At 48.3% G+C, this 25,927-nt stretch overlaps 1 protein-coding gene across 3 annotated transcripts in view; it reads right to left on the bottom strand.

The window, feature by feature from the left end:
• Positions 1-25,927, bottom strand: part of CHD2 (chromodomain helicase DNA binding protein 2) — a 142,963-nt gene that overhangs the window by 49,875 nt on the left and 67,161 nt on the right. For all 3 annotated transcript variants that reach the window (XM_040342359.1, XM_040342358.1, XM_040342360.1), the window contains exons 15-24: positions 21,441-21,657; positions 21,237-21,326; positions 16,678-16,868; positions 12,238-12,426; positions 10,526-10,685; positions 9,163-9,315; positions 5,474-5,545; positions 5,218-5,367; positions 1,345-1,493; positions 1,150-1,246 (exon numbers count right to left, since the gene is read on the bottom strand). In XM_040342359.1, coding sequence (XP_040198293.1) covers positions 1,150-1,246; positions 1,345-1,493; positions 5,218-5,367; positions 5,474-5,545; positions 9,163-9,315; positions 10,526-10,685; positions 12,238-12,426; positions 16,678-16,868; positions 21,237-21,326; positions 21,441-21,657 — 1,468 coding nt within the window. The remainder of the gene's footprint in view (positions 1-1,149; positions 1,247-1,344; positions 1,494-5,217; positions 5,368-5,473; positions 5,546-9,162; positions 9,316-10,525; positions 10,686-12,237; positions 12,427-16,677; positions 16,869-21,236; positions 21,327-21,440; positions 21,658-25,927) is intronic.

The raw sequence follows: 25,927 nt of genomic DNA, 5'->3' as shown, positions 1-25,927 counted from the left end.
AATTCAGTGTGTAGTGAACCCACTCAGGAGGTCACACACCCCCGCTACCGAGCTAACCCCTTACAGTCATGTTACAACCAAAAAACGTAAATGTATTTTATTGGGATTTTTTTGTGACAGACCAACACAAAGTGGCACATAACTGTGAAGTGGAAGGAAAATAAGAAATGGCTTTCAATTTTTTTTACAAATAAATATGTAAAAAGTGTGGCGTGCAATTGTATTCAGCCCCCTTTACTCTGATACCCCCAACTAAAATCTAGTGGAACCAACTGCCTTCAGAAATCACCTAATTAGTAAATCGAGTCCACCTGTGTGTAATTTAATCTCAGTATAAATACAGCTGTTCTGTGAATCCCTCAGAGGTTTGTTAGAGAACCTTAGTGAACAAACCGCATCATGAAGGCCAAGGGACACACCATACAGGTCAGGGGAAAATGTTGTGGAGAAGTTGAAAGCAGGGTAAGGATATAAGAAAATACCCCAAGCTTTGAACATCTCACAAAGCTCTGTTCAATCCATCATCAGCAAATGGAAAGAGTATGGCACAACTGCAAACCTACCAAGACATGGCCCTCCACCTAAAATCACAGGCTGGGCAAGGAGAGCATTCATCAGAGAAGCAGCCAAGAGGCCCATGCTAATTCGGGTGGAAAACAAAATCCAAGTTTTTCTTGTCGGAATTTCCGATCGTGTACGCGGCATAAGTCTAGCTGGCGGATGCGCCAGTTTGTGGATCGGGGTCCAGAGAGAGCAGCGGAAGGAGCAGGAGTCCCCTCCCGCTCCTTTAGGATAACAACCAAGCGGCTTTAAGCTGCATCGGTTATCACTAAAGAGCCGACCACCCGCTCTAAAAAAAAAAATGGTACCGGGGTAATGCCTGTAGCTGCATGCGTCATCCCCGGTATACCACCTTGAATCCGAGCACACAAATGTGAGTGCGGTCGGCGCTAAGGCATGTTTTATATAATGTGCTAGCATGCGATGCATACTAGCACATTATAACCTTGCCTTGCAGATTTAAAAAAAGAAAAACGGTGGTTTACTACCGCTTTAGAAGATCAATACGCTGGATTAGAAGGATCTAAACCTACAGTGCATTGCCCAGTGTTACAAGGCTATCACTTACATCTTACACAGACATCTAACCTGGGGTTCTGATTCCTCTCCTTCTGGTTCCTTAAAGAGATCCGCTGCTCCAAACTTTAAAATCGCCGCCAACTCCTCTTTGTTAAATGGATTGGAACTACAAGAGACCAAAGATCAACATATATTATAATAACTATGATCACAGATAAAAAGGTAGCACACTTTAACGTCACTAGATGAATTGCCATTCCTTACTTTGAACTTCCAGAGTTGTTCTCCAGCACCGTGCGCCCAGTGGTGTCCATGCGCTGGATCACGAGATGGTCAAGAACCATCTTTTTCTTTGCCCGTTCTATGATCTCTTCCTCTACAGTGTTCTTGGTGACCAGGCGATAAATGTTTACCTGTGTAGAATAAACTTCAAATGTTAAAATATTATTTATGCAAAACACAAATTGACAACAATGGAAAGGAAAATGTAACCTGGGTCTATTCATTAATGTTTTCACCCAAGGGTCACACAACTTTCACCAGAGATTCACACTTTTTTTTCCAATAAATCCAGTAAAATAAATGTGTAAATCTTGAATAAAAAAAAAAAAATTTATGTAGAAAATTTAGCCAATCCATGCACATTTCCTTATGTTATGGCTTCTAGCTTCCTGTATTGAGGCAACACTACGGCCTCTGCTGCTCTTAAAGCGGAGTTCCATCCAAAAGTGGAACTTCCGCTTAAAGGGTTACTAAAGGAAAAAAAAGTTTTTCTTTAAAATAACAAACATGTTATACTTACCGTATTTATCGGCGTATATCGCGCACTTTTTTCCCCTTAAAACAAGGGGGAAATCGTGGGTGCGCGATATACACCGATAGCCGCTTCCCGCGCTCAGTTTGAATGGAGCCACCGACATATACCGAGTGCAGTACACTCGGGTACATTCGGCTAGGCTCGGCTTCGCTCGTGCTCAAGCATAAACGTCACAGAGCGTGAGCACGAGCGAAGCCGAGCCTTGCTGAATGTACCCGAGTGTACTGCACACGGTATATGTCGGCGGAGGCGTTCGAACTGAGCGCGGGGACTCGACTTGAAGCGCGCGCTGGAGAAGCCGGAAGGACACCACCGAGGCCGCAGACGGACGCCGGACCGGACGATGGACGCTGGGCAAGACACCAAAACTGTAAGTAATAAAATCTTATAACATTTTTTTTTTACAGGAATTTCGGGGCAACTTTAGGGGTGCGCGCTATACGCGGGAGCACGCTATACCCCAATAAATACGGTAATTCCACTGTGCAGTTTGTTTTGCACAGAGTGGCCCCAATCCACGTCTTCTGGGTTCCCTCGGCTGCTTATTCTGGTCCTCCCCGCAATTAGTAACCACAGTCATGCAAGAGAGCTCGCATGGTGATGAGTCCTTGCGGGCGCGCTCCCGTGATACCACACCATAGCCGCTCACTGTGTAACTCGGCCCCGCGCCGCATCACTGGATGTGATTGACAGCAGCGCCAGCCAATGGCTGTGCTGCTCTCAATCCATCCGCTCTAGCCAATCAGCGGCCAGGCTGAGCGGCGAAGAGGATCTCGGGACCGAGCGCGGGACTTTCGGCGGGTCAGGTAAGTAAAATGGGGGCTGGGGGGGGGCGCGGCATCATCAGATGTTTTTTCACCTTAATGCATAGATTGCATTAAGGTGAACAAAAAAATTTCCTTTACAACTCCTTTAATCCACTCCTCGCCCCCTTACATGCCACATTTGGCATGTAATTTTTTTTTGGGGGGGGGGTTGGGGGCTTCAGGAGGGTGGGTGACCAGAGAAGAGGAGGATCAGGGCTATGCTCTACAACAGGGATATGCAATTAGCAGACCTCCAGCTGTTGCAAAACTACAAGTCCCATCATGCCTCTGACTCTGCTGTCATGCTTGTGGCTGTCAGTCTTGCTATGCCTCATGGGAATTGTAGTTCTGCAACAGCTGGAGGTCCGCTAATTGCATATCTCCACTCTACAATATCATTGCACCGAACAGGTAAGTATTACATGTTTGTTATTTAAAAAAAAATAATAATACCATTTTACCCTCTTAAACTCTGCACCATTCCCCCTTTCACTGTGTGCAATGCACGCGGTAGTGAGGCGCTTGCAGAGCAGTCCTATTCACTTAAATGGGCCTCATTTAGTGAGTGGTAGTGTCCCTGACTGCTGCCTATGCCGCTAAAGGGGGTATCAGTTTGGAGGGGAGTGGGGGTAAAAGGACAGCTCAACCACAAGGTTTGACCACCTCCCAACCGGTAGTAGAAGCCAGAAGCTTTGAGTGCCCAACTATTTAACATGTTCACGCAACTATGATTATGGCTTCGCTTGGCCTCCTGGCTCTTTTTTTAACATCCTCCAATCCACGGGGGTGTTAAAGAATGAGCTTGGATGCCGGGCAAGGTTCGGAAATTTCTGTCGGCAAGTTTGCGTCTGCGTAGTCCTTGAAGGATCTTTCTCGTTAGGGGAACCTTAAGGACAAGTCACTGGCAGTATAGCCGTGGTGCCCCATTCATTTCAATGGGCAGGAGCGGTGGAGGAGTGGAATACACACCGCTCCAAAGATGCTGCTAACAGGACCTTTTTTAACTGGAGAGAGACAGCAGCGGCTGTTTCAGGGTACTTTGCCAGCGCTATTTTCAGCGTTATAACGCCCTAGTGTGAAAGGGGTCTAGGTGAAAGAAGGGTAAAGAAAGAAAAATAAAGAAAGCGAAAAAAAAAAAAAAGGCGGGGGGAGGATTGAGGAGCAAAAAGAGGAGAGGGATAGTGAAGCAAGGATAAGGGTAAAAAAAAAAAAAAAAGGAAGATTGGGGGGATAGCCATTTTACACATGAGAGGGCCCAGGAGAAGCATCATTAACTGTTTCTGCTACAAAATCATCAAAATTGGAGGCGAACCGGAAGTGCAACCGTACAGTCCACATAATGGTGACCATACGTTCTAGGTGTTCCATCTTTACAAGCCCAATCAGCTAGAGAATGGATCGCCCCTTGGCGCCACGATCTAGCGATAACTGAGCGAGGAGCCATCAAAAAATGAGTTATGGTAACTTTTGATATTTTTTTTTCCCCAATCCACCAACGACACACCATGATTACCAGAGACAGAGATATCATTTTGCCCCTGTACAAATCATTAGTAAGACCTCATCTGGAATATGCAGTTCAGGTTTGGGCTCCAGTTCTCAAAAAGGATATCGGGGAACTGGAGAAAGTGCAGAGAAGGGCAACCAAACTGATAAGAGGCATGGAGGAGCTCAGCTATGAGGAAAGATTAGAAGAACTAAATCTATTCACTCTTGAGAAGAGAAGAATAAGGGGGGATATGATCATCATGTACAAATATACAAGGGGTCCATATAGTGAACTTGGTGTTGAGTTATTCAGTTTACGGTCAACACTGAGGACAAGGGGCACTCTTTACGTCTAGAGGTAAGGAGATTTCACCTCCAAATACGGAAAGGTTTTTTCACAGTAAGAGCTGTGAAAATGTGGAACAGACTCCCTCCAGAGGTGGTTCTGGCCAGCTCAGTAGATTGCTTTAAGAAAGGTCTGGATTCTTTCCTAAATGTACAGAATATAACTGAGTACTAAGATTTGTAGGTAAAGTTGATCCAGGGTAAATCCGATTGCCTCTCGGGGGATCAGGAAGGAATTTTTTCCCCTGCTGTAGCAAATTGGATCATGCTCTGCTGTTTTTTTTTGCCTTCCTCTGGATATGGAGTTGGGTGTATGGGATTTTACTATGTTTTTTATTTTGTTTATTTTTTTGGTGGTTGAACTGGATGGACTTGTGTCTTCTTTCAACCTGACTAACTATGTAACTACTCATGTTACCGATATGGACTTGACAATTTATTCTGGCAGCTCCATCTATTGGCAATAGAGCAATGCAAGAAATAGAACTAGGGAAAGGTTCAGATTACTTTCCTACTGACCAGACAAACTGGAAGTTTATTTTATGTTGTGATCTTTACAGTACATTACGGGTATTCCTAAGATTTTACAGTAGCTTCTACAACATATTACCATGGTGCCACCTCAAGAACAGAATTCCTGGGTTATACTGGGCACAGCCAAGCGTGTTGCTGAAAACAAACCTGTTTCTTTTGGCCAATCCTGTGAGCTCTAGCCTGGGCTTGCAAGTCATTCTGGGGGTTCCAGTCCGAATCGAAGATGACTACGGTGTCAGCAGACGCCAAGTTTATCCCAAGCCCACCGGCACGTGTAGAGAGCAAGAAACAAAAATCCTAAAAAAACAAAAAAGATATTAGATTGAATATTCGGAAATAATTAATAACTGCATGAAATATAAAAAAAAAAAAACATATAAACAAAGCCAATGCCAGATCTCACCTCCGAGCCTTCAGCATTAAAGTGATCCAGCGCTTGCTTACGAATCTCTCCCTTGATTGAACCATCAAGTCTCTGTAATGGAACAAAAAAAAATAAAAAATCTGAGGATGCTGCAGGAGAAACTCAGTATGAACAGATCATACCCTTAACGCTCAAGGATTAAAAATAACCCGACCGCCGTGTGCAGTTTGTGGACATACCCTGGAGATAGACACCCTGTGACTGGAGAGATCACTTTACAAAGCACTGGGCAACTAGAGGATCGGATTTTAACTATCTTGGTACCAAAACATCAACAGTCCCCAAACCCAGAGCTCCGAAGCTTACTAGAAAACGCAGTAAAAGTCACTTCAATGAGTGCAGTCGCTCCACATAGGTTTACTACCCCGAGTAACAGCTTATGTTGCTTTAAAGCAAACCTGTCAGTTAATAATTTTTTAATTACTTTCCTACTGACCAGGCAAACTGGAAGTTTATTTCATGTTGTGATCTTTACAGTATATTACGGGTATTCCTAAGATTTTACAGTAGCTTCTACAACATATTACCATGGTGCCACCTCAAGAACACAATTCCTGGGTTATACTGGGCACCAGTGGCAGCCCGTCTATAGGGGCACCCGGGCGCCGCCCCCCCCTCCTGTAGTCACAAAAAATAAATAAACTTTTTTTTTAAACGGCCCGTTTAAGAAATTTTTTTTTTTTTTTAAAAATCCTTTACTAAATGCACTATGTGGCGCCGGCCACGTGCATTATGGGAAGCGCCACGTCCATGCAATCACAAGATTGCAGACGCAGCGCCTTATTTGCGGGCTTTTGTACCGCCTTGTGGCGCTTACCGGGTAGCCACAGTGTCTGCCCGGCGCTCATAGTGTCTATTACTACGGCCGGGCAGATTGATTGACATCTAAGGCCATGATGTCACTTCCTGTTGTCTCTCTCTCATCGCGCCTGAGAGATAGAAGACAGGAAGTATGAGGAGCAGACTCCTCCACAGCCATGGTGCTGCTGCCCCTCTGTTGAATTTTCCTGTCTTTTTAGAAGTCCTACAACCTTTGTGTGGTCTTATGAAACTGCTGCTACTATAAAAGTTAGATTTCAGGCTAAGGCCTGCCCAACCACCATCCTTGTGTCCATAAAGAAGAATTCCTGGTATAGTCATTTTTACATCCACTGGTTCAGCTTGGACCAATGTAACTATGAATATACCATACCTGTGGGATCCCTCTAGAAACTGGAAATCATGGAAGTAGACAACGCTAGTCCAGGGATCTTCCATAGCTTCAGGGTCCTGTGCCAAGCGCTGCCATGGTGGATTCTGAACACAGGAGGTCAGTCACTTGCCAGGGGGGTTGTCCTGTGTTTATCCGGTGTCCTGATTATCAGTGCAATCCCACCAGTGCTGCAAATCAGAGCCTCCACCTCAGTGTCACAGATCAGTGCTGCCTACCGGTTTCCATCGGTGCCACCTATCAGTGCCTCCTCATCAGTGCCAACCAGTGCCGCCTCATCAGTGCAGCCTATCAGTACAGACTCATCAGTGCAGCCTCATTCAGGGCTTGACTGGGACAAAAATTTGGCCCTGGACTTCATCCAGACTGGCCCACTTTGACAGGTCTCTCCCATGGCGGCCGGACAACTCCCAAACCACCCCGGCCACCCAAGCCCCCTCTACCCATTTACTAGCCACTAGCTGTTTTAGTCTATTAAATTAGAATGGCTGGTACTGGTACTCTAATAGGCAGTACCAGTGGGGAAGCTAGACATTATTTCACCCGGGGCAAAGAATAAGTTTGGTGCCCACCCCCCCATGGGACAAGATTAGGCAGAAGTGATAAACTCCCAGGCCATAGCTGTTGAGTCAGCTGTCTGTCCCCTCCCCCATGCTCCTCTGTCGCCCCCTCTACTCCTCTAGTCCTCCCCCTGCTTCTTTGTTCCCCCCAGGTGAGCGATGCGGGGAGGGAGAGGAGGTGAGCGCTGCAGGAAGGGAGAGACAGAGGGGCGGCGCTCCACTGTCACTGAAGCCGGCCCACTGAGCCATATGCCCACCGGGAAACTCCCTGTAGTTTCAATGGCCAGTCCATCCCTGGCCTCATCGGTGCCCAACAGTGCAGCCTCATCGGTTCCCAACAGTGCAGCCTCATCGGTGCCCCACAGTGCAGCCTCATCGGTGCCCAACAGTGCAGCCTCATCGGTGCCGCCTCATCAGCACACATCAGTGCGGCCTCATCAGAGCACATCAGTGCGGCCTTATCAGCGCACATCAGTACGGCCTTTATCAGCGCACATCAGTGAAGGAGAAGATAACTTGTTTGCAAAATGTTATAACCAAAAATTTGAATGAATAAATGTATATTTGGTCTTTTTTCGTTTATTAGCCCCTTCACGCCGACCATACACAAATTTGCGTTTATGGCTTGAAGGGGTTAAACCGGGGTGATGCTTGCAACTGCAGGCATCACCCCCCAATATCGTTTTTTTAGAGCCAGTGGTTGGCTTTTTAATGATAACCGATGCGGATAAAAGCCGCCTTCCCCTGTTCTTCTCAGGCCTCCCGTCCCACTGGGAGACCCAAGCCACCCACCGGCGTGTCCAGCCTCAGGCGGGTCGTGTCCAGCCTAGCCTAGGCTGAGACCCAAACAAAGCAGGATTCTGCTTTGATCGGGACTCCGATGTAAAATCCTGGAAGCGACGTCACTTCTGGCTTACTCAGCTGCCAATGGCGCCGATTTCAACGAAAAGACAGTATTCAGAATCGCAGAATCTGAATACTCTTTAGTGCAAAAGGAGGGATCGGGGGTCTAGACCCTCGATCCCTCCATAAAGAGTACCTGTCACTACCGATTACTGTCACAAGGGATGTTTACACCAAATATCAATACTCCATGTAAAATATTCCATGTAAAAATAAATATTCTATGTAAAAATGCAAAGTGGAGCTGCACAGTGGTTAGCACTTACAGCCCTTGGTTTGAATTTCCACCAGGACATAACCTGTATGGAGTTTGCATGTTTCCCCTGTGCTTGTGTAGTTTTCCTCTGGCCATACACTAATAGATTTCTTTCATTCTGCCTCTAGGCTGAACAAATAATCTAACAGATTCCACATCTACACAAACAACATGGAAGGACCAATCCCCTCTGCCAGGCTACGGCATCCTGACTTGCGCCAGCTGTCAGAATATCTCAGCAGTGCCTGGAGTTGATTGGCTGCACTGTCCAGCTGACACTTTTCAAGTTGGCTCTTTTCTCAATCAACTTTTGTCGAGCCGGCAGGGTCACCCCCTGTTTCTATGAATCTGCCGGAATACTAAAAGTGTGTGGCCATCTTTAAACGCACGCCTGATCTTCTGCGTGCTTTGAGTGCCCAGGGGAAAAAAGCACTAAAGAAGTACGAATTCAAATAAACAAAAATAAAATGTAGAAAAAATTGAATTTTTGTACTCACCGTAAAATCCATTTCTCGGAGTTCATGGACGGACACAGCAGCCTTTGACCTTAGGGTTATATCCGCTTCCTTCAGGAGAGTTTAAACTCTCATGAAGGAAGCGGATATAACCCTAAGGTCAAAGGCTGCTGTGTCCGTCCATGAACGGAAGAGAAAATAATCAAGTATATCGTTTACTAACTAGTCACAATTTGAACATTTAGGTTCTCAGTATACCAAAGACACAATATTTGCAAAGATACCTGAAACGGGTAGTGCCTAATGGTGAGGTACTCTGCCAAGATGTCCAACATGCGCACCATCTGAGAAAAGATGAGCACGCGGTTTCCTCTCTCACGCAGTCGTGTCAACAGTTTGTCCAGCAGAACAAGCTTTCCACTGCTTCTGATCAGAGACTGGAAGGAAAAAATAAATGCTGGTTATTAAAAATATATACACAAAAACTAAAACTGACCTCTTACCTTGTCCGGGAGGGGGGGGGGGTATATAGTGCACAAGGGGTGAAGTAACACCCTACTGATTTAGTTTTGTGTCCTACCTCAGAGGCAGAGTCTACCGTGTTTCCCCGAAAATGAGACCTACCCCAATAATAAGACCTAGCATGATTCTTGGGGAGGGCTGCAACCCCGAAAATAAGCCCTAGTAAAATTAGTTTAACATTTTTTTAATCCACCTTGCAGAATGATTACACCCTATTCGCAGACTCGCCGGAGGTCTTCTCCTCTCCTCCTGGCTGACGCCCGCGCCCCCCCCCCCTCCCCAGCGCAAGGAGCGGGCTGACGCCAGCAGGACAGCAGCTCCCCCTCTCCTCTCTCCTCCCGCCTGATGCCCGCAGCCCCTCCCTCCGCAGCGACCAGGCCATTTTTTGCGATACGGCACTGCGTTTTTTTAACTGACAATTGCGCAGTCATGCGACGATATACCCAAATAAAATGAACGTCCTTTTTTTGCCACAAATAGAGCTTTATATTGGAGGTATTTGATCACCTCTGCGGGTTCTATTTTGTGTGCTATAAACAAAACGGCGGTCTGCCTTGTTTACATAGGCAGACTCTTCTGAGAATGATCGCTTGTCTCTGTGGACATTGCGTCTGCCGGACCCACCGATTGGCTCCCACTGTGTCCAATCACAGCATAAGCGGGTCGCCAGGGGCATTCCTGCCCCAGACCCAGTACAGGTACATGATTGTGCGCAGGAGGGCCTCCCTGCCACAGTATATCTGCATAGGGCAGTCCATAACAGGTTAAAGTAGAACTATAGGCATATTTTTTTTATTTTATTTTTTTATACATTTTTATATAGAGGGAGGGAGTTTATTTTTTGACATCCATGTCCCATTGAGGAGATTTCTCTTCATTTGCTGTCCCATAGCCAAACAAAAAGTGATAGAAAATCCCTGCAAATTAGGGATCCCTTGGGGACCCGAGGTCATCAGAAATATTGTCCCCATTGGAAGATTTCCCCTCTATTACTTTTCTGGGGACAACCTAAAGTTTGGTATTTTCTCCTTCCTTTCACATTCAATGATAAACATGACAATCGGAGAGGGAGAATCCATTACTGCATGCAGAAAACAGAGGCGTTTACATTTTTCATTGACTGACCTGCAGTAAATCTTGTCTGCTTTCTCTTTCTGAATCATCGGCCTTAATGAGGAAGCAGTGATTGCAGCACTTCTTCAGTTCCATTACAATGTTAAGGAAACCAGATGTGCTGCCCCTTGGGCCTTTCGTCAGCGCCTTGAAGTTTCTGGTTAAAATCCACCTACAGCCAGGACATCAAAAGAAAGCCATTGTGAGGAAAATGCTCGACGTTGCATGCAAGCAATGGCAATACATTTATTTGATATCACCAAACAGCAGGCCCGGACTGGCTATAGAACATACCGGGCATATTCCCGGTGGCCCGCGGGGCGCAGGGGGGGGGTCTGTAATGTAGGGAGGGGGTCTGCACTGTAGGGAGGGGGTCTGCACTGTAGGGAGGTCTGTGTAACATGCAGAGGGGCTAGAACTGTTAGGGGGGTGTCTGTGTAACAAACTGTGGGGGTTTGTGTAATGTAAAGGGTTCCAGAGGTGCAGTGCTATGTAATGTAAAGGGGTCCAGAGGTGCAAGGTGCTGTGTAATGAAAAGGGGTCCAGAGGTGCAGGGTGCTGTGTAATGTAAAGGGGTCCAGAGGTGCGGTGATATGTAAAGGGGTCCAGATGTGCAGGGTGCTGTGTAATGTAAAGGGGTCCAGAGGTGCAGGGTGCTGGGTAATGTAAAGGAGTCCAGAGGTGCGGTGATATGTAAAGGGGTGCAGGGTGCTGTGTAATGTAAAGGGGTCCAGAGGTGCGGTGATATGTAAAGGGGTCCAGAGGTGCAGGGTGCTGTGTAATGTAAAGGGGTCCAGAGGTGCGGTGATATGTAAAGGGGTCCAGAGGTGCAGGGTGCTGTGCAATGTAAAGGGGCCCAGAGGTGCAGGGTGCTGTGTAATGTAAAAGAGTCCAGAGGTGCAGGGTGCTGTGTAATGTAAAAGGGTCCAGAGGTGCTGTGTAATGTAAAGGGGCCCAGAGGTGCAGGGTGCTGTGTAATGTAAAAAAGGGTCCAGAGGTGCAGGGTGCTGTGTAATGTAAAAGGGTCCAGAGGTGCAGGGTGCTGTGTAATGTAAAAGGGTCCAGAGGTGCAGGGTGCTGTGTAATGTAAAAGGGTCCAGAGGTGCAGGGTGCTGTGTAATGTAAAAGGGTCCAGAGGTGCAGGGTGCTGTGTAATGTAAAAGGGTCCAGAGGTGCAGGGTGCTGTGTAATGTAAAAGGGTGCAGGGTGCTGTGCAATGTAAAGTGGTCTAGAGGTGCAGGGTGCTGTGTAATGTAAAGGGGTCCAGAGGTGCAGGGTGCTGGAACCCCACATCCCATCATTAACCGCCATGGCAAAGTGCCCCCCCCCCCTTCGGCTGCTCATTATAAAATGCCCGGGCCTATTTTCTGTCTCAGTCCGGGCCTGCCAAACAGGTATCATTTATATGTAAAGCGTCTTCTGTACTTGGCTAAAATTTGACTCCCAATTAAAGTGGAAGTAAACCCTCCTATGGTTTTCAGCCAATAAAGCTGCCATCTTGGCCTCCGTTTGATCTTCAACTGCCATGATGCTGCACATGTGATCAGTTCTGACACCAGCCATTGGATGGTCTGAAAGTTTGGTTGAGAGCACAACCAATGTGACAGCATTCTCGGTATGCCAGGAACGTAGCGGCTATATATGAATCGGTGGGTTTACTTCCGCTTTATTAATTCTGGATGCCAGTTCAACACGTTTCTCTGCACTAGTATTGACAGACTCACTTGTAATACTGTTTCTGTTGAGCACACATCTCCACCCGCAGGATTTGCTCCACTTTAGCTGGAAGAGATTTCTCGACATCCTTCTTGACTCTGCGCAGTAGAAACGGTTCAAGGACCTTGTGAAGGCTGTGGTAACCATTATCTGTCGCTTTGCCATGGTCGTCCTCAAAGTCCTCCCAATACTCAAACCTAAAACCAAGTACAGGCAAGTAACAGGTTTTTATAAAGATTTACAGATGTGCGCAATTTAGTATTCACGGAAAAAACAATCTCCACAGGCAAGAAAACACTTTAGATATTCCCAATCCTTGTTTATGGGCCAAATATGAGTCATCAGGGGTTGATTTACTAAAACAGGAGAGTGCTAAATCTGGTGGTAACCAATCAGTTTTTAACTTCAGCTTGTTCAATTAAGCTTTGAGAAAAAAAAGAACTGGAAGCTGATTGGTTACTATGACTTGAGAGGTATCTTGATATAGAGCGGTTATACCCCCAAGGGTCCCGACGCACTTGGGCCAATTTAGACAGGATCCAATTAACATACCAGCATGTCTTTAGAGTGTGGAAGGAAACCGGAGTACCCGGAGGAAACCCATACAGGCACAGGGAGAACATGCAAACTCCAGGCAGATGATGTCATGGTTGGGATTCGAACCAGTGACCCTTTTGCTGCTAGGTGAAAGTGCTAACCACGTCACCACTGTGCTGCAGAGCGGCACCATATTTTTGAATGCTCGTGTTTTAGTAAATCAAGCCCACAGTGGTATGTAGCACTATGTAATAAAAGGCAGTACCACTCGGATGCCCCAAATAATAAACTCAGCTAGCTGGTCCTACTTCGCTGGTGCCGGTAGGGATGAATATCCTCTCTGAATACCAACTCGCCAAGCTCCATCTAGGCTACAGAAAAATGGCGCCTGTCCACACAAAGAAACTCAGCAAACTAGAAGTATAAAGTAAATGAGAAATGGCTTCAGCTTGGCTTTCCACCTATGGAAGAACTCCCCCTCATGCATTTCACCCATGAAGAGGCGTTGCTAGGGGGGTGCGGTCCGCACCGGGTGACACCCGCTAGAGGGGTGACACCATCTCGTTTTTTGTTTTTTTTTAGCTGACATGCCCAGCCTGCCCTGTACCACCCCAGCCTGCCCTGTACCACCCCAGCCTGCTCTGTGCCATCCCAGCCAGCCCTTTGCCACCCCAGCCTGCCCTGTACCACCCCAAACAGCCCTAGGCCACCCCAGCCTGCCCTGTACCCCCCCCCCCCCAAACAGCCCTGTACCACCCCAGCCTGCCCTGTGTCACCCCAGCCTGCCCTGTGCCACCCCAAACTTTCCCATGCCACCCCAACTTGCCCTGTGCCACCCTAACTTGCCCTGTACCACCCCAATCTGCCCTATGCCACCATAACTTGCCCTATACCACCCCAACCTGCCCAATGCCACCCTAACTTGCCCTGTACCACCCCAACCTTTCCCATGCCATCCCAACATGCCCTATGCCACTCTAACTTGCACTATACCACCCCAACCTGCCCTATGCAACCCTAACTTGCTCTATACCACCCCAAACTACCCTATATCACCCCAACATGCCCTATACCACCTTAACCTGTCCTATACCACCCCACTACACCAACCTGCCACTATACCACTCTATACTACCCTAACCTGCCACTATACTGCCCTATACTATCATTTACAGGGGCTGGTTTGGGGTGCGCCCCGTACGCTGCCTGCTTGGTGCTGGGCAGCCTAGACAGAGGGGGGGTGACACCATGTTTTACCGCACCGGGTGACACCAACCCTAGTGATGCCACTGCACCCATGCCACCTGTACAGGACTTCTATCAGATCAGGAACTAATGAGCAACACCTTAAAGAAAAACAGAAGAAAACATTAGGGACTTTGAGGAAGCCATTGCCTGGTAAGGCTACGTATTTCCATCCCTAGGGACTTTATATGAAATCAAGGCCCGGTAAGGTCATGCATTTCCATCCCTGTTACATTCAAGAGGGGAAGAGTAAAGATAATAAGCAATGCTGCCTATGTATAGATCAGCTGTCCTACAGGTGGCGCTGTTATGTGGAAAACCCTTCTCAGTGAGCAGACCCCCTTTGGACAGTCGTCTGCTTTATGGCTCCTGATGCAGCTGCGGTTGCTTCTAAGATTAAAAGGGCTGTAAACCTTCGTGTTTTTTCACCTTAATGCATCCTATGCATTAAGGTGGAAAAAACACCTTGCAGTGTCTGGCCCCCCAGCCCCCCACCCCCGTTTTACTTACCTGAGCCCCAAATTTCCGTGGGTGCGATCCCGCCGTCGTTCTCTCCAAAGGCCCTCGGCTCTTGATTGGATAGATTGATAGCAGCGCAGCCATTGGCTCCCGCTGCTGTCAATCAAATCCAATGACGCGGGCGATGGTGCAGAGTCCTGCATTCAGCGGCTACAGATGCAGAATGCTGGACACGGGAGCGCGCCCACAAGGTAACCCCCTTGGGAGAGCGTTTCCCAGAGGGGGTTATCTGATGTGGGGAGGAGCCGCGAAAGTGCCGGGGGACCCCAGAAGAGGGGCCACTCTGTGCAAAACTAACTGCACAGTAGAGGTAAGTATGACGTTTGTCATTTAAAAAAAAAAAAAAAAAAAACGAACATATAGGCCCAGATTCACAGAGAGCTGGCGCACATTACGCCACCGTAGCGCAAACAATGTACGCTACGTCAACGCAGCGCAGTGGGCGTGAGCCATGCAAATGAGGCGTGACCCCATTCAAATGATGGGCTGAGCGCCAGACAGATATGTACAGGGGTGGACTGACAACTCATGGGGCCCCCGGGCAATAGAAGATCATGGGGCCCCTGGGCTTACAGATGGCCACCACGCCAGGAGGCAGTGCAGAGGCGGGGCAGCTAAAATCTCGGGATTTTCACATCAAAGGCTTGTCGGTTTCTGACATATCAGGGACAGATGTAAAAAAAAAAAAAAAAAAGATTTTTACATACTGTCCCTGGTTTTACTGAGCCTGGCAACCCTGATGGGGCCCCCTAGTGGCATGGGGCCCTCGGGCAGTGCCCGAGTGACTCAATGGTCAGTCCGCCCCTGGATACGTATCACGAACTGCGCATGCGCCGAGACGTGGACGCATCCCCCTGTGCATGCTCACAACCACGTCGGAACTGCCTAAACTACCCAGGATCACTGCGTACGGCGTGAACGTAACCTACGCCCAGCCAGACACGTCCAACGTAAAATACGCCGGCTTGTGTTCCCTGGTGCAGACCTTTGCATGTCTGCTGCTGGGTTACACCTCCTTTATTGGGAATAACTTTACGCCGGACGTACAACTTACGGGCACTGCGTCGGGCGCACGTATGCTCGTTAATCGCCGTATTTCACTCATTTGCATATTTGAATGGCTAATCAATGGGAGCACCACCATGCGTCCAGCCTAAATGTGCGCCCACCCTACGTCGGTGTAGGCAAGTTACGTCGGCGGGATGAAGCCTGTTTTTAGGCGCATCTTAGTTTGTGGGTCCGGCGCACATTTGCACTTACGTTGGCGTATCTTGTCGGCATACGTGCTTTGTGAATCCGGGCCATAGTCTCACTAAGCCCCACATGGAAGAAACGCGTTGGGGTGGGGGCTTCTTTCACGCATGGAGAGCCAAGCTGAAGCCATTTCTCATTTACGTTCTACCTGTTGTGAGCCGAGTTTCTGAGTGCAAACGTGCAACAATTTTCTGTAAAGTGGCACTGAGTGTTATGTAATACAAGACCTTATTGCTACAGCCAGGGCCGGCCCTACCATGGGACCCGATGGTACCATTGTACCAGGCAGCACTTTCAGGGGGGGGCAGCAAATTTCCTGCCTGCACGCCATCCCATTGCCGCCCGACCGCTCCTCCCGTTCCGCTCTCCGCTCCACTCTGGGGTTAATTGCATGAATAGAGCCATAACAGGTCCTTTTTATACTCCTATATACATGTATAGAGCCATGATAGGTCCACTTTAGTTATCATGATATAAAATAATGGATGTGGGGGCATTTTGGTGGGCGTCATTTTTTTTTGGGGGGGGGGCAGCATTTCATTCTTGGTACCAGGCAGCACAATGTCTTGGGCCGGCACTGGCTACAGCCCCCAAGAGAAAGCCAAAAAAGCCATTGCGAGACTCAGGCAACCAAACTCCACTTACAGTGTATTAAGAATATCACCTTTTTGGTAGACCGATCTTTTATTACGAGCAATAAAATTCCATAAAATCAGGTCACTGCTGCTTAGCTTTCTGAAATCGGACAGATATAGTGCAGCAAGGTCGATATGTACTTGGCTCCTAAAAAGAAGCAACTGGAAACAAAGAGCCCGAGAACCCCACAGGCCTCCGAAGCCAAAGATTGGCGCCGACTTGATTTTTTTTTTCAGAATCAGCGAGTAGTTTCTTACTTTTCTGGCATAATGAAGTGCAGCAGTGACCATAGTTCCTTCAGTGAATTCTGGAGCGGTGTCCCAGTGATCAGCAGTCGGTTGTTGGATTTGAAGTCTATAAGGGTTTTATACAGCAAAGAATCGTCATTCTTCAACCGATGAGCTTCGTCGACGCCGATAAAAGCCCAATTAATACTGCTCAACACAGCCTGCGAAAAGATGGACAGTATGGCTCTATGAGATTTCTTCTTGATGTACCTTGTGAAAACGAGACTTCCACACAAGGTTCTTGGTTATATGTAAATTAGGGGCCTATTTGCTCCACTCTAAACCTATTGTAATACGTTTTAATCAGTGAAGGGAAGCAGGCAAAGGAACTTTCCTCAAAAGTGTTAAAAATTATTTTCATTTTTGCCACCAGTTCGTGCAACAAATCCTAACCCATACTTTACTTGACTGTCCTAATATAGGCAAACCCCCCCCCCCCCCACCCCCTTTTTGGATAGAGTAAAGGAGGGTTATAACTCCTGTTGGTTCATTTTCCATCATCTAAGCTCCATTGGGGAGATTTACCTTTACTTCCTGTCCCAAAGCCAAAACAGGAAGTGAGAGCAAACCCCTGAAAGTTAAAAGGAATCTCTCCAGGTCACCAGAACTAGTGTCCCCATTGGAAGATTTACTCTCTATTGCTTTTCTGGGGACAACTTAACATTTGGGATTTTATTTTACTTTAATGATAAATGGTAAACAGGACAAATAGAGAGGGTGAATCTCCCTAACAGGGGAACAAATAGCAATAAAAACTAACCAGGGTTCTAATCCATCTCTACTCTATCCAAAAGAAAAGAAAAAAGTTTTGCGTTTAGTTATACTTTAAAGTGGAAGTCCATGCAAAAACGAAAATCCCTGCATCTATAGACACCACCGATCTAAGGCCTCGTACACACGGACGGACTGTCCGCTGAAAAAGGTCCGCCGGACCGTTTTCAGCGGACAGTCCGCTGCCAGATTTCTGTCTGATGGTTGTACACACCATCAAACACAAATCCGCGCGGACACGATACGCGGTGACGTGGCCGCGCCGTCGCCGCGATCACGCGGCAACGTGCGCGGCACTGGAAGGTCAATGCTTCCACGCATACGTCGAATCACTTTGACGCATGCGAGGGCTTTCGGCCGTGCGGACATGTACGGTGAGTCTGTACAGACGACCGAACATGTCCGACGGACAGGCTTCCAGCGGACATGTTTCTTTTTTTTTTAACAGTAAAACAGCGGACATGTTTCTTAGTATGCTAAGAAATTTTTGTCCGCTGGAAAACGGTCGGCTGAACAAATGTCCGTTGGAAACCTGTCCGGTCGGCCGTACACACTACCGAACATTTCTGCTGAAACTGGTCCGCGAACCAGTTTCAGCGGACATGTTCGGTCGTGTGTACGGGGCCTTAAACTAACCTATCTAGCCCTGTGAAGAAAAAATTTGACCTTTTTTGAGCCCAATCCAACCTGATCTCCAGTGGCGGAAGCTCTGCAGAGGACACGGCCGATAACGGCTGTGAAATTATTGGGAAGCGACGTAACCCTAAGGCCCTTTTCAGACGGACGGCGGTTTTGCCGCAATTAAAAGCATGTACATTTTCAGTGAAATTCAAGGCTCTGGGCACTGCGATTAGCTTCATTTGTACATTGCGATTACGTGCGGCCGCGTTTAGCTGCGGTAGTCATTTCCATAGCAACCCTTTTTATTTGTTTTGTTTATGATGCGCTTCCTGTTCTTTTTTTTTTCTCACGCTGCTATCCGAAGTTGACACAAAAGACTGCGATTGCCTGCGGTTAAGTGCATATAGCTGCGCTAAATCGCACCTGGGCGCATTCAATTCTATTTTTTCTATTCGCACCCAACCGCATGTAACGAAATCGCACGTAAACGATGTGTGTGATTGGGGCCATAGGAAAACATTGTGGGGCAGATCCTCAAAGAAATTAAGCCGGTGTATCTGTTGATACGCCGCATAATTTCAAATTTTGCGCGTTGTATCTTTGTTTTGGTATCCAACAAACAAGATACGACGGCATCTGTGTTAGATCTGACAGGCGTACGCCGTCGGATCTAAGATGCAATTTTCCGGCAGCCACTGGGTGCGTTCACGTCGTAATCCGCGTCGAGTATGCAAATTAGCTTTTTACGATGATCCACGAACGTATGAGCGGCCGATGCATTCTTTTACATCGTTTCCGTTGGGCTTTTTCCGGCGTATAGTTAAAGCTGCTATCTGGTGGCGTACTCAATGTTAAGTATGGCCGTCGTTCCTGTGTCTAATTTTGAAAATGTTACGTCGTTTGCGTAAGTCGGGGCTGGACACCATTTACGTTCACGACGTCATTTGAAGCAATGCACCCTGGGAGCTTTGACGGACGGGGCATGCGCAGTTCGTTCGGCACGGGGACGTGCTTCATTTAAATGAAACACGCCCCCTACTTGCCGCATTTGAATTCCGCGCCCTTACACGGCGAGAAATACACTACGCCGCCGTAACTTACGGCGCAAATTCTTTCTGGATTCAAACCAAAGCCAGGTAAGTTACGGCGGCGTAGCGTATCTCAGATACTCTGCGCCGGTGCAGATCTTTGAGGATCTGCCCCTGTGTGCTTTTAGCTGCAGTAGAAAAATAGAAAATCCGCAGCTAAAAGCACCATTTTATCCGTCCGTCTGAAAGGGGCCTTAGATTTACTATCGGGCTTCCGTTGTCGTCCGTGTCCTCGGCACAGAGAAGCCCCGGATGACAAATCAGCATGGGATCCGGTCAGATTGGGTCGGAGCAAAGGTATGTATACTAATTTTTTCTTTACAGGGATAGATAGGTTAGTGTTAGATCGGTGTCGTCTATAGATGCAGGGATTTTCGTTTTTTGCATGGACTTCCACTTTAAAGCAGCTTTCAAAACACTTTTGATGGGTGCTCAACCTGTGGCCATCTAGCTGTTGCAGAACTACAAATCCCATCATGCCTCTGCATTTGGGATCCATGTTTGTAACTGTTCAGCCTTACAATGCCTCATGGGACTTGTAGTTCCGCAACAGCTGGAGGGTCACAGGTTGAGCACCCATGCTTTACATAATTAGTTTGGGCCAAGCTGGCCCAAACAAACTTTGTCCCTCACTAACCTGTGAGGCCGCTGGATGTGCGGTATAAACTGTATGTAGTTGTGGCTCTATACCGTATACCACACTGTGTTCCGTGTAGCGAGCCGAGACTTCCTGTCTTGTACCCGGAATACAGATCAGTCTATGGCAGCGACGCTCAGCCATTCAGAGCAATCAATGTATTCTATGAATACAAAGCTTCCTCTGATTGGCCAAAGAGAGAAAGCTTTGTTTTTGTTTTTTATAGAAGAGATTGCTTGCTCTGAGTGGCTGAGTGCCACTGCTGTAGACTGATCTGTATTCCGGTGTTCTATCAGAATGCAGCTACCCATCAGAAAATGCAACGGAAGCGACGTTCCATCGTGGCACACCTCGCACTCGTCCGCAGTAAGGCTACAGGCAGAAGGCGGCAAGTAGACATCTTTTTACACCCACCAAAGTCAGCGGACATCTTTTTACACCCACCAAAGTCAGCGGACATCTTTTTACACCCACCAAAAATCAGCGGACATCTTTTTACACCCACCAAAGTCAGCGGACATCTTTTTACACCCACCAAAGTCAGCGGACATCTTTTTACACCCACCAAAGTCAGCGGACATCTTTTTACACCCACCAAAAATCAGCGGACATCTTTTTACACCCACCAAAGTCAGCGGACATCTTTTTACACCCACCAAAGTCAGCGGACATCTTTTTACACCCACCAAAGTCAGCGGACATCTTTTTACACCCACCAAAAATCAGCGGACATCTTTTTACACCCACCAAAGTCAGCGGACATCTTTTTACACCCACCAAAGTCAGCGGACATCTTTTTACACCCACCAAAGTCAGCGGACATCTTTTTACACCCACCAAAGTCAGCGGACATCTTTTTACACCCACCGAAGTCTGGCAGGTTTGCTAAACTGACAGAATACCGCTGCTCTTAAAATTCAACATCAAAACAGTCTTGACGGGTGTGAAATGCAAGACTAGGGTGGGTGTAAAAAGATGTCCGCTTGCCGCCTTCAGACTGTAGGCTTACTGTGGACGAGTGTTGGGTGTACCAAGATGGCTGCGACAGAACGCCACTGCCGTTGCATTTTCTGATGGGTAGCGGTATTCTGATAGAACGCCGGGTATAAGACAGGAAGTTTGAGCTTGCAATCGGAATGCTGTATGTTGCCTCCCCTACATACAGTTTATACGGCACATCCAGCAGCCTCACAGGTTAGTAAGGGACATAGTTTGTTTGGGCCAGCTTGGCCCAAACGAGCAACGTAAAGTGTTTTGAAAGATGGAGTTCTTTTTTTAAGTAAACATTTATATCTTTGCATCCACGGGAGGTCATTATCATCCTTTAAAACATGGGACATGGCTCAGAAATCACTTTACTAAGCTACCTATGTCCAGCCCAAGGCAAGAACACACACAACTGAGTCACCTACCTTGTCCTTCAGTAAAATTTCATAGGTTGTCAGTACTGCATTAAATTTCATTTTCTTGCTCTGCTGATGAACCCATTCATACTCTCGGATCTAAAAAAAAAAAGAAAAAAAAGAAGAAATGTTCATATGTAGATGAGTGAATCTGTACATATGTGATGAAGAGCCCTTTCCTGGGTAGTTGTTATGATTCTGCACATTACTCACCGTGTTTCTGCTCCCAAGATCTCCTATATAAACAACCACATTAATGTCAGGAGCCCATATTTCAAATTCTCGTTGCCACGAAGTCAATGTAGATAATGGCACCACCAACAGAAATGGGCCATAAAGAAAATGCTGGTGAAAGAGGTACGAGAGGAAGGAAATGGTCTGAATAGTCTTTCCTAAGCCCATCTCATCAGCAAGGATAACACTGTTGTTCCTGTGAAGGCAAAAAAAAAAACAGAGCCAGTGAGCAGAAGAAAAATAGAAACGATCCTTAAACACAATTTATGTATTACAGGTACTTATATTATACAGTGCTTTACATATACTATATATATATTGTACATGTACATCAGTCCCAGCCCTCAATAAGCTTACAATCTAAAAGGTCTATAACCATTTTTTTGCTAGAAAATTACTTGGAACCCTCAAATATTTATATATTTCTAACACCCTAGAGAATAAAATGGCGGTCGTTCCAATACTTTTTGGCACTGTAGAGAAGAAGAGGAAGAGCCAAGAGAAGAAGAAAAGCCAAGAGAAGAGACGAGGAAGAGCCAAGAGAAGAGGAAGAGCCAAAAGAAGAGGGAGAGGAAGAGCCAAAAGAAGAAGGAGAGGAAGAGCCAAAAGAAGAGGGAGAGGAAGAGCCAAGAGAAAAAGAAGAGAGGAAGAGCCAAGAGAAGAAGAAGAGAGGAAGAGCCAAGAGAAGAAGGAGAGGAAGAGCCAAGAGAAGGAGAGGAAGCAGGGCTGGACTGGGACAACAATTTGGCCCTGGACTTCATCCAGACTGGCCCACTTTGACAGGTCTCTCCCATGGGGGCCGGACCACTCCCGCACCCCCCTCCCCCGCACCCCCTTCACTAGGCACTAGCCGTTCTACTTTATTAGAGTAGAACGGATGGTACTGGTACTTTTATGGGCAGTACCAGTGGGAAAGCTAGACATTATTTCACCTGGGGAAAATAATCAGTTCGGTGCACCCCCCTTATGGGACAAGATTAGGCAGAAGTGAGAAACTCCCAGGCCATAGCTGTTGAGTCAGCTGTCTGTCCCCTCCCCCATGCTCCTCTGTCGTCCCCCCTGCTCCTCTGGTCCTCCCCCTGCTTCTCTGTTCCCCCCAGGTGAGCGCTGCGGGGAGGGAGAGGAGGTGAGTGGTGCGGGAAGGGAGAGACAGAGGAGCGGAGGGGGGCGGCGGTCTGCTGTCACTGAAGCCGGCCCACTGAGCCATCGGCCCACCAGGAAACTCCCTGTAGTCCCAATGGCCAGTCCATCCCTGAGAGGAAGAGCCAAGAGAAGGAGAGGAAGAGCCAAGAGAAGAAGAGGAAGAGCCAAGAGAAGAAGAAGAGAGGAAGAGCAAAGAGCCAAGAGAAAAGGGAGAGGAAGAGCCAAGAGAAGAACGAGAGGAAGAGCCAAGAGAAGAACGAGAGGAAGAGCCAAGAGAAGAAGGAGAGGAAGAGCCAAGAGAAGAAGGAGAGGAAGAGCCAAGAGAAGAAGGAGAGGAAGAGCCAAGAGAAGAAGGAGAGGAAGAGCCAAGAGAAGAAGGAGAGGAAGAGCCAAGAGAAGAAGGAGAGGAAGAGCCAAGAGAAGAAGGAGAGGAAGAGCCAAGAGAAGAAGGAGAGGAAGAGCCAAGAGAAGAAGGAGAGGAAGAGCCAAGAGAAGAAGGAGAGAAAGAGCCAAGAGAAGAAGGAGAGAAAGAGCCAAGAGAAGAAGGAGAGAAAGAGCCAAGAGAAGAAGGAGAGGAAGAGCCAAGAGAAGAAGAGGAAAAGCCAAGAGAAGAAGAGAGGAAGAGCCAAAAGAAGAAGAGAGGAAGAGCCAAAAGAAGGAGAGAGGAAGAGCCAAAAGAAGAAGGAGAGAAAGAGCCAAGAGAAGAAGGAGAGAAAGAGCCAAGAGAAGGAGAGGAAGAGCCAAGAGAAGAAGAGGAAGAGCCAAGAGAAGAAGAGAGGAAGAGACAAAAGAAGAAGGAGAGAGGAAGAGCCAAAAGAAGAAGAGAGGAAGAGCCAAGAGAAGGAGCCAAGAGCACCAGCAGGGGGCCCTAGAGGAGGAGGTTCTGGGCTGCTCTGGGCAATACCATTGCACAGAGCAGGTAAGTATACCATGTTTATTATTTTAGGGGAAAAAAAGGATTTTTGTACTCACCGTAAAATCCATTTCTCTGAGTTCATAGACGGACACAGCATCCTTTGACCTTAGGGTTATGTTCCTCCTACCAGGAGATTTTAGGCAGAATTCTTACAGCACCCAAGGTGTTAAAACTTTCCTTCATGCCGCTCCTCCCAGGGGGCGTGGCTCCCCCAGGCATAACCCACACCCTGCTTCAGCAGCTTCAGTTCGTAACAAGCAGTACAAACCAAGGAGGGGTGGGTGCTGTGTCCGTCTATGAACTCAGAGAAATGGATTTTACGGTGAGTACAAAAATCCTTTTTTCTCTTTCGTTCATAGACGGACACAGCATCCTTTGACCTTAGGGACGTCCCCAAGCAGTGTCAAAAAAACGAGGGGTGGGAAAAATAACACAGCAAACAGGTTACACCCCAAACAAAACCGGAGTTACTCAACGGAGGAACTCCAACCTTAAACTGCCGCCTGTAACACCCTGCGGCCGAATGAGGCATCAGAAGATGCACTCACATCCACCTTATAAAACTTTGAAAAAGTGTGGACCGACGACCAGGTCGCAGCCTTACACACCTGTAACACAGAGGCTTGGTGTCGGAAAGCCCAGGAGGCTCCAATCGCCCTGGTCGAATGCGCCGTGACCCGAAAGGGAGGCGCCCGCCCCTTCAGGGCGTAGGCCTGAAGCACAACCTGTCGGATCCACCTGGAAATGGTGGCCGACGAGACTGCCAGGCCCTTACTGGGACCGGACACAGACACGAACAGCGAGTCCGACTTCCGGAACGGAGCTGTCGCCGACAAGTAAACTCGAAGGGCCCGAACCACATCCAGAGAATGTAAAACGGCTTCCTTCGGGTTCTTCGGCTGAGGACATATTGATGGAACAACAATGTCCTCGTTAATGTGAAAGGCCGAAACGACCTTCGGAAGAAAAGAAGGTCGCGGGCGCAGCACCGCCTTATCCTGATGGATGACCAAGTAGGGGGCCTTGCAAGACAAGGCCGCCAGCTCAGACACTCGTCTGATAGAGGTAATAGCTACCAGAAAGACCACCTTCTGCGACAAAGTCAGCAAGGGGATCTCCCGAATGTCCTCAAAGGGGGCACGCTGAAGCGCCGAGAGGACCAAGTTCAAGTCCCAAGAAGGTAGCGGAGGGCGCACCGGGGGGGCCACATGCCGGACCCCCTGCACAAACGTGCGAACCAAAGAGTGCGCTGCCACGGGACGCTGAAAATAAACAGCCAGAGCAGAAATCTGACTCTTGATCGTGCTCAAGGCAAGAGCCTGGTCCACTCCCCGCTGTAGGAACAGCAGGATCCGGGACACCACGTAAGTACGGGGGTGCCACTTCATCTCCTCACACATAGAGATGTATGCTTTCCATGTACGATGATACATTTTTCGAGAAGTGGACTTCCGTGCACGTATCATGGTAGAGATTACCGGGCCCGACAGGCCCCGGTCCTTCAGTACCTGGTTCTTCAACAGCCACGCCGTTAAAGCCAGTGACCGTAAAGCAGGATGGAAGATCGGGCCCTGAGACAGGAGATCTTCCCTCAGAGGCAGGCGCCAGGGGGCGTCTGCCACCAGACGTACCAGGTCCGCGTAACAAGAGCGACGCGGCCAATCTGGGGCGATCAGGATCGTTGGAATCCCTTCGGCTTCCACCCTGCGCAGCAGGCGGGGTAGGAGCCTTAGAGGAGGGAAGGCGTAAATCAGGTGATATTGACCCCAGGGAGCCACTAACGCGTCTGACGCGTCTGCCCACGGGTCCCTTGACCTGGCCACAAACCGTGGTACCTTCCGATTGAGACGGGACGCCAGAAGGTCCACGTCTGGAGTGCCCCATTTTTGACACAGGATCTGAAAAACCTCCGGGTGGAGAGACCACTCCCCTTGATCCAGAGTCGTGCGACTTAGGAAGTCGGCTTGCCAATTCAGAACTCCCGGAATGTATACCGCTGACAGGGCCGGAACGGACCTTTCGGCCCACCGAAGTATGTGAGCGACCTCCGTCGCCGCGGCCGAGCTCCTTGTGCCGCCCTGATGATTGACGTACGCCACGGCCGTGGCGTTGTCGGACTGGATCCTGACAGGACGGCCCTGCAGCTCCAGGGACCACCTGACAAGGCACAGCTTGATCGCTCGGAGCTCCAGGATATTGATCGGCAGGCGGGACTCCTCCTGAGTCCAACGCCCCTGGGCTGACTGGGTGCCCCAGACGCCCCCCCAGCCGAAGAGGCTGGCATCCGTCGTGACCACTGTCCAGCGGCACGGAAGAAAAGACTTCCCGGACCGAAGAACCGGAGACGTCAGCCACCATGCCAGGGAAGACTTGGCCAGATGGCTCAACCGAATCTGGCGATCCAGAG

This window comes from Rana temporaria, chromosome 3 (genome assembly GCF_905171775.1).
Source record: "Rana temporaria chromosome 3, aRanTem1.1, whole genome shotgun sequence".
Taxonomy (NCBI): domain Eukaryota; kingdom Metazoa; phylum Chordata; class Amphibia; order Anura; family Ranidae; genus Rana; species Rana temporaria.
Note: the sequence above shows the minus strand (reverse complement) of the source record. Positions and strands in the feature narration are given on the sequence as shown.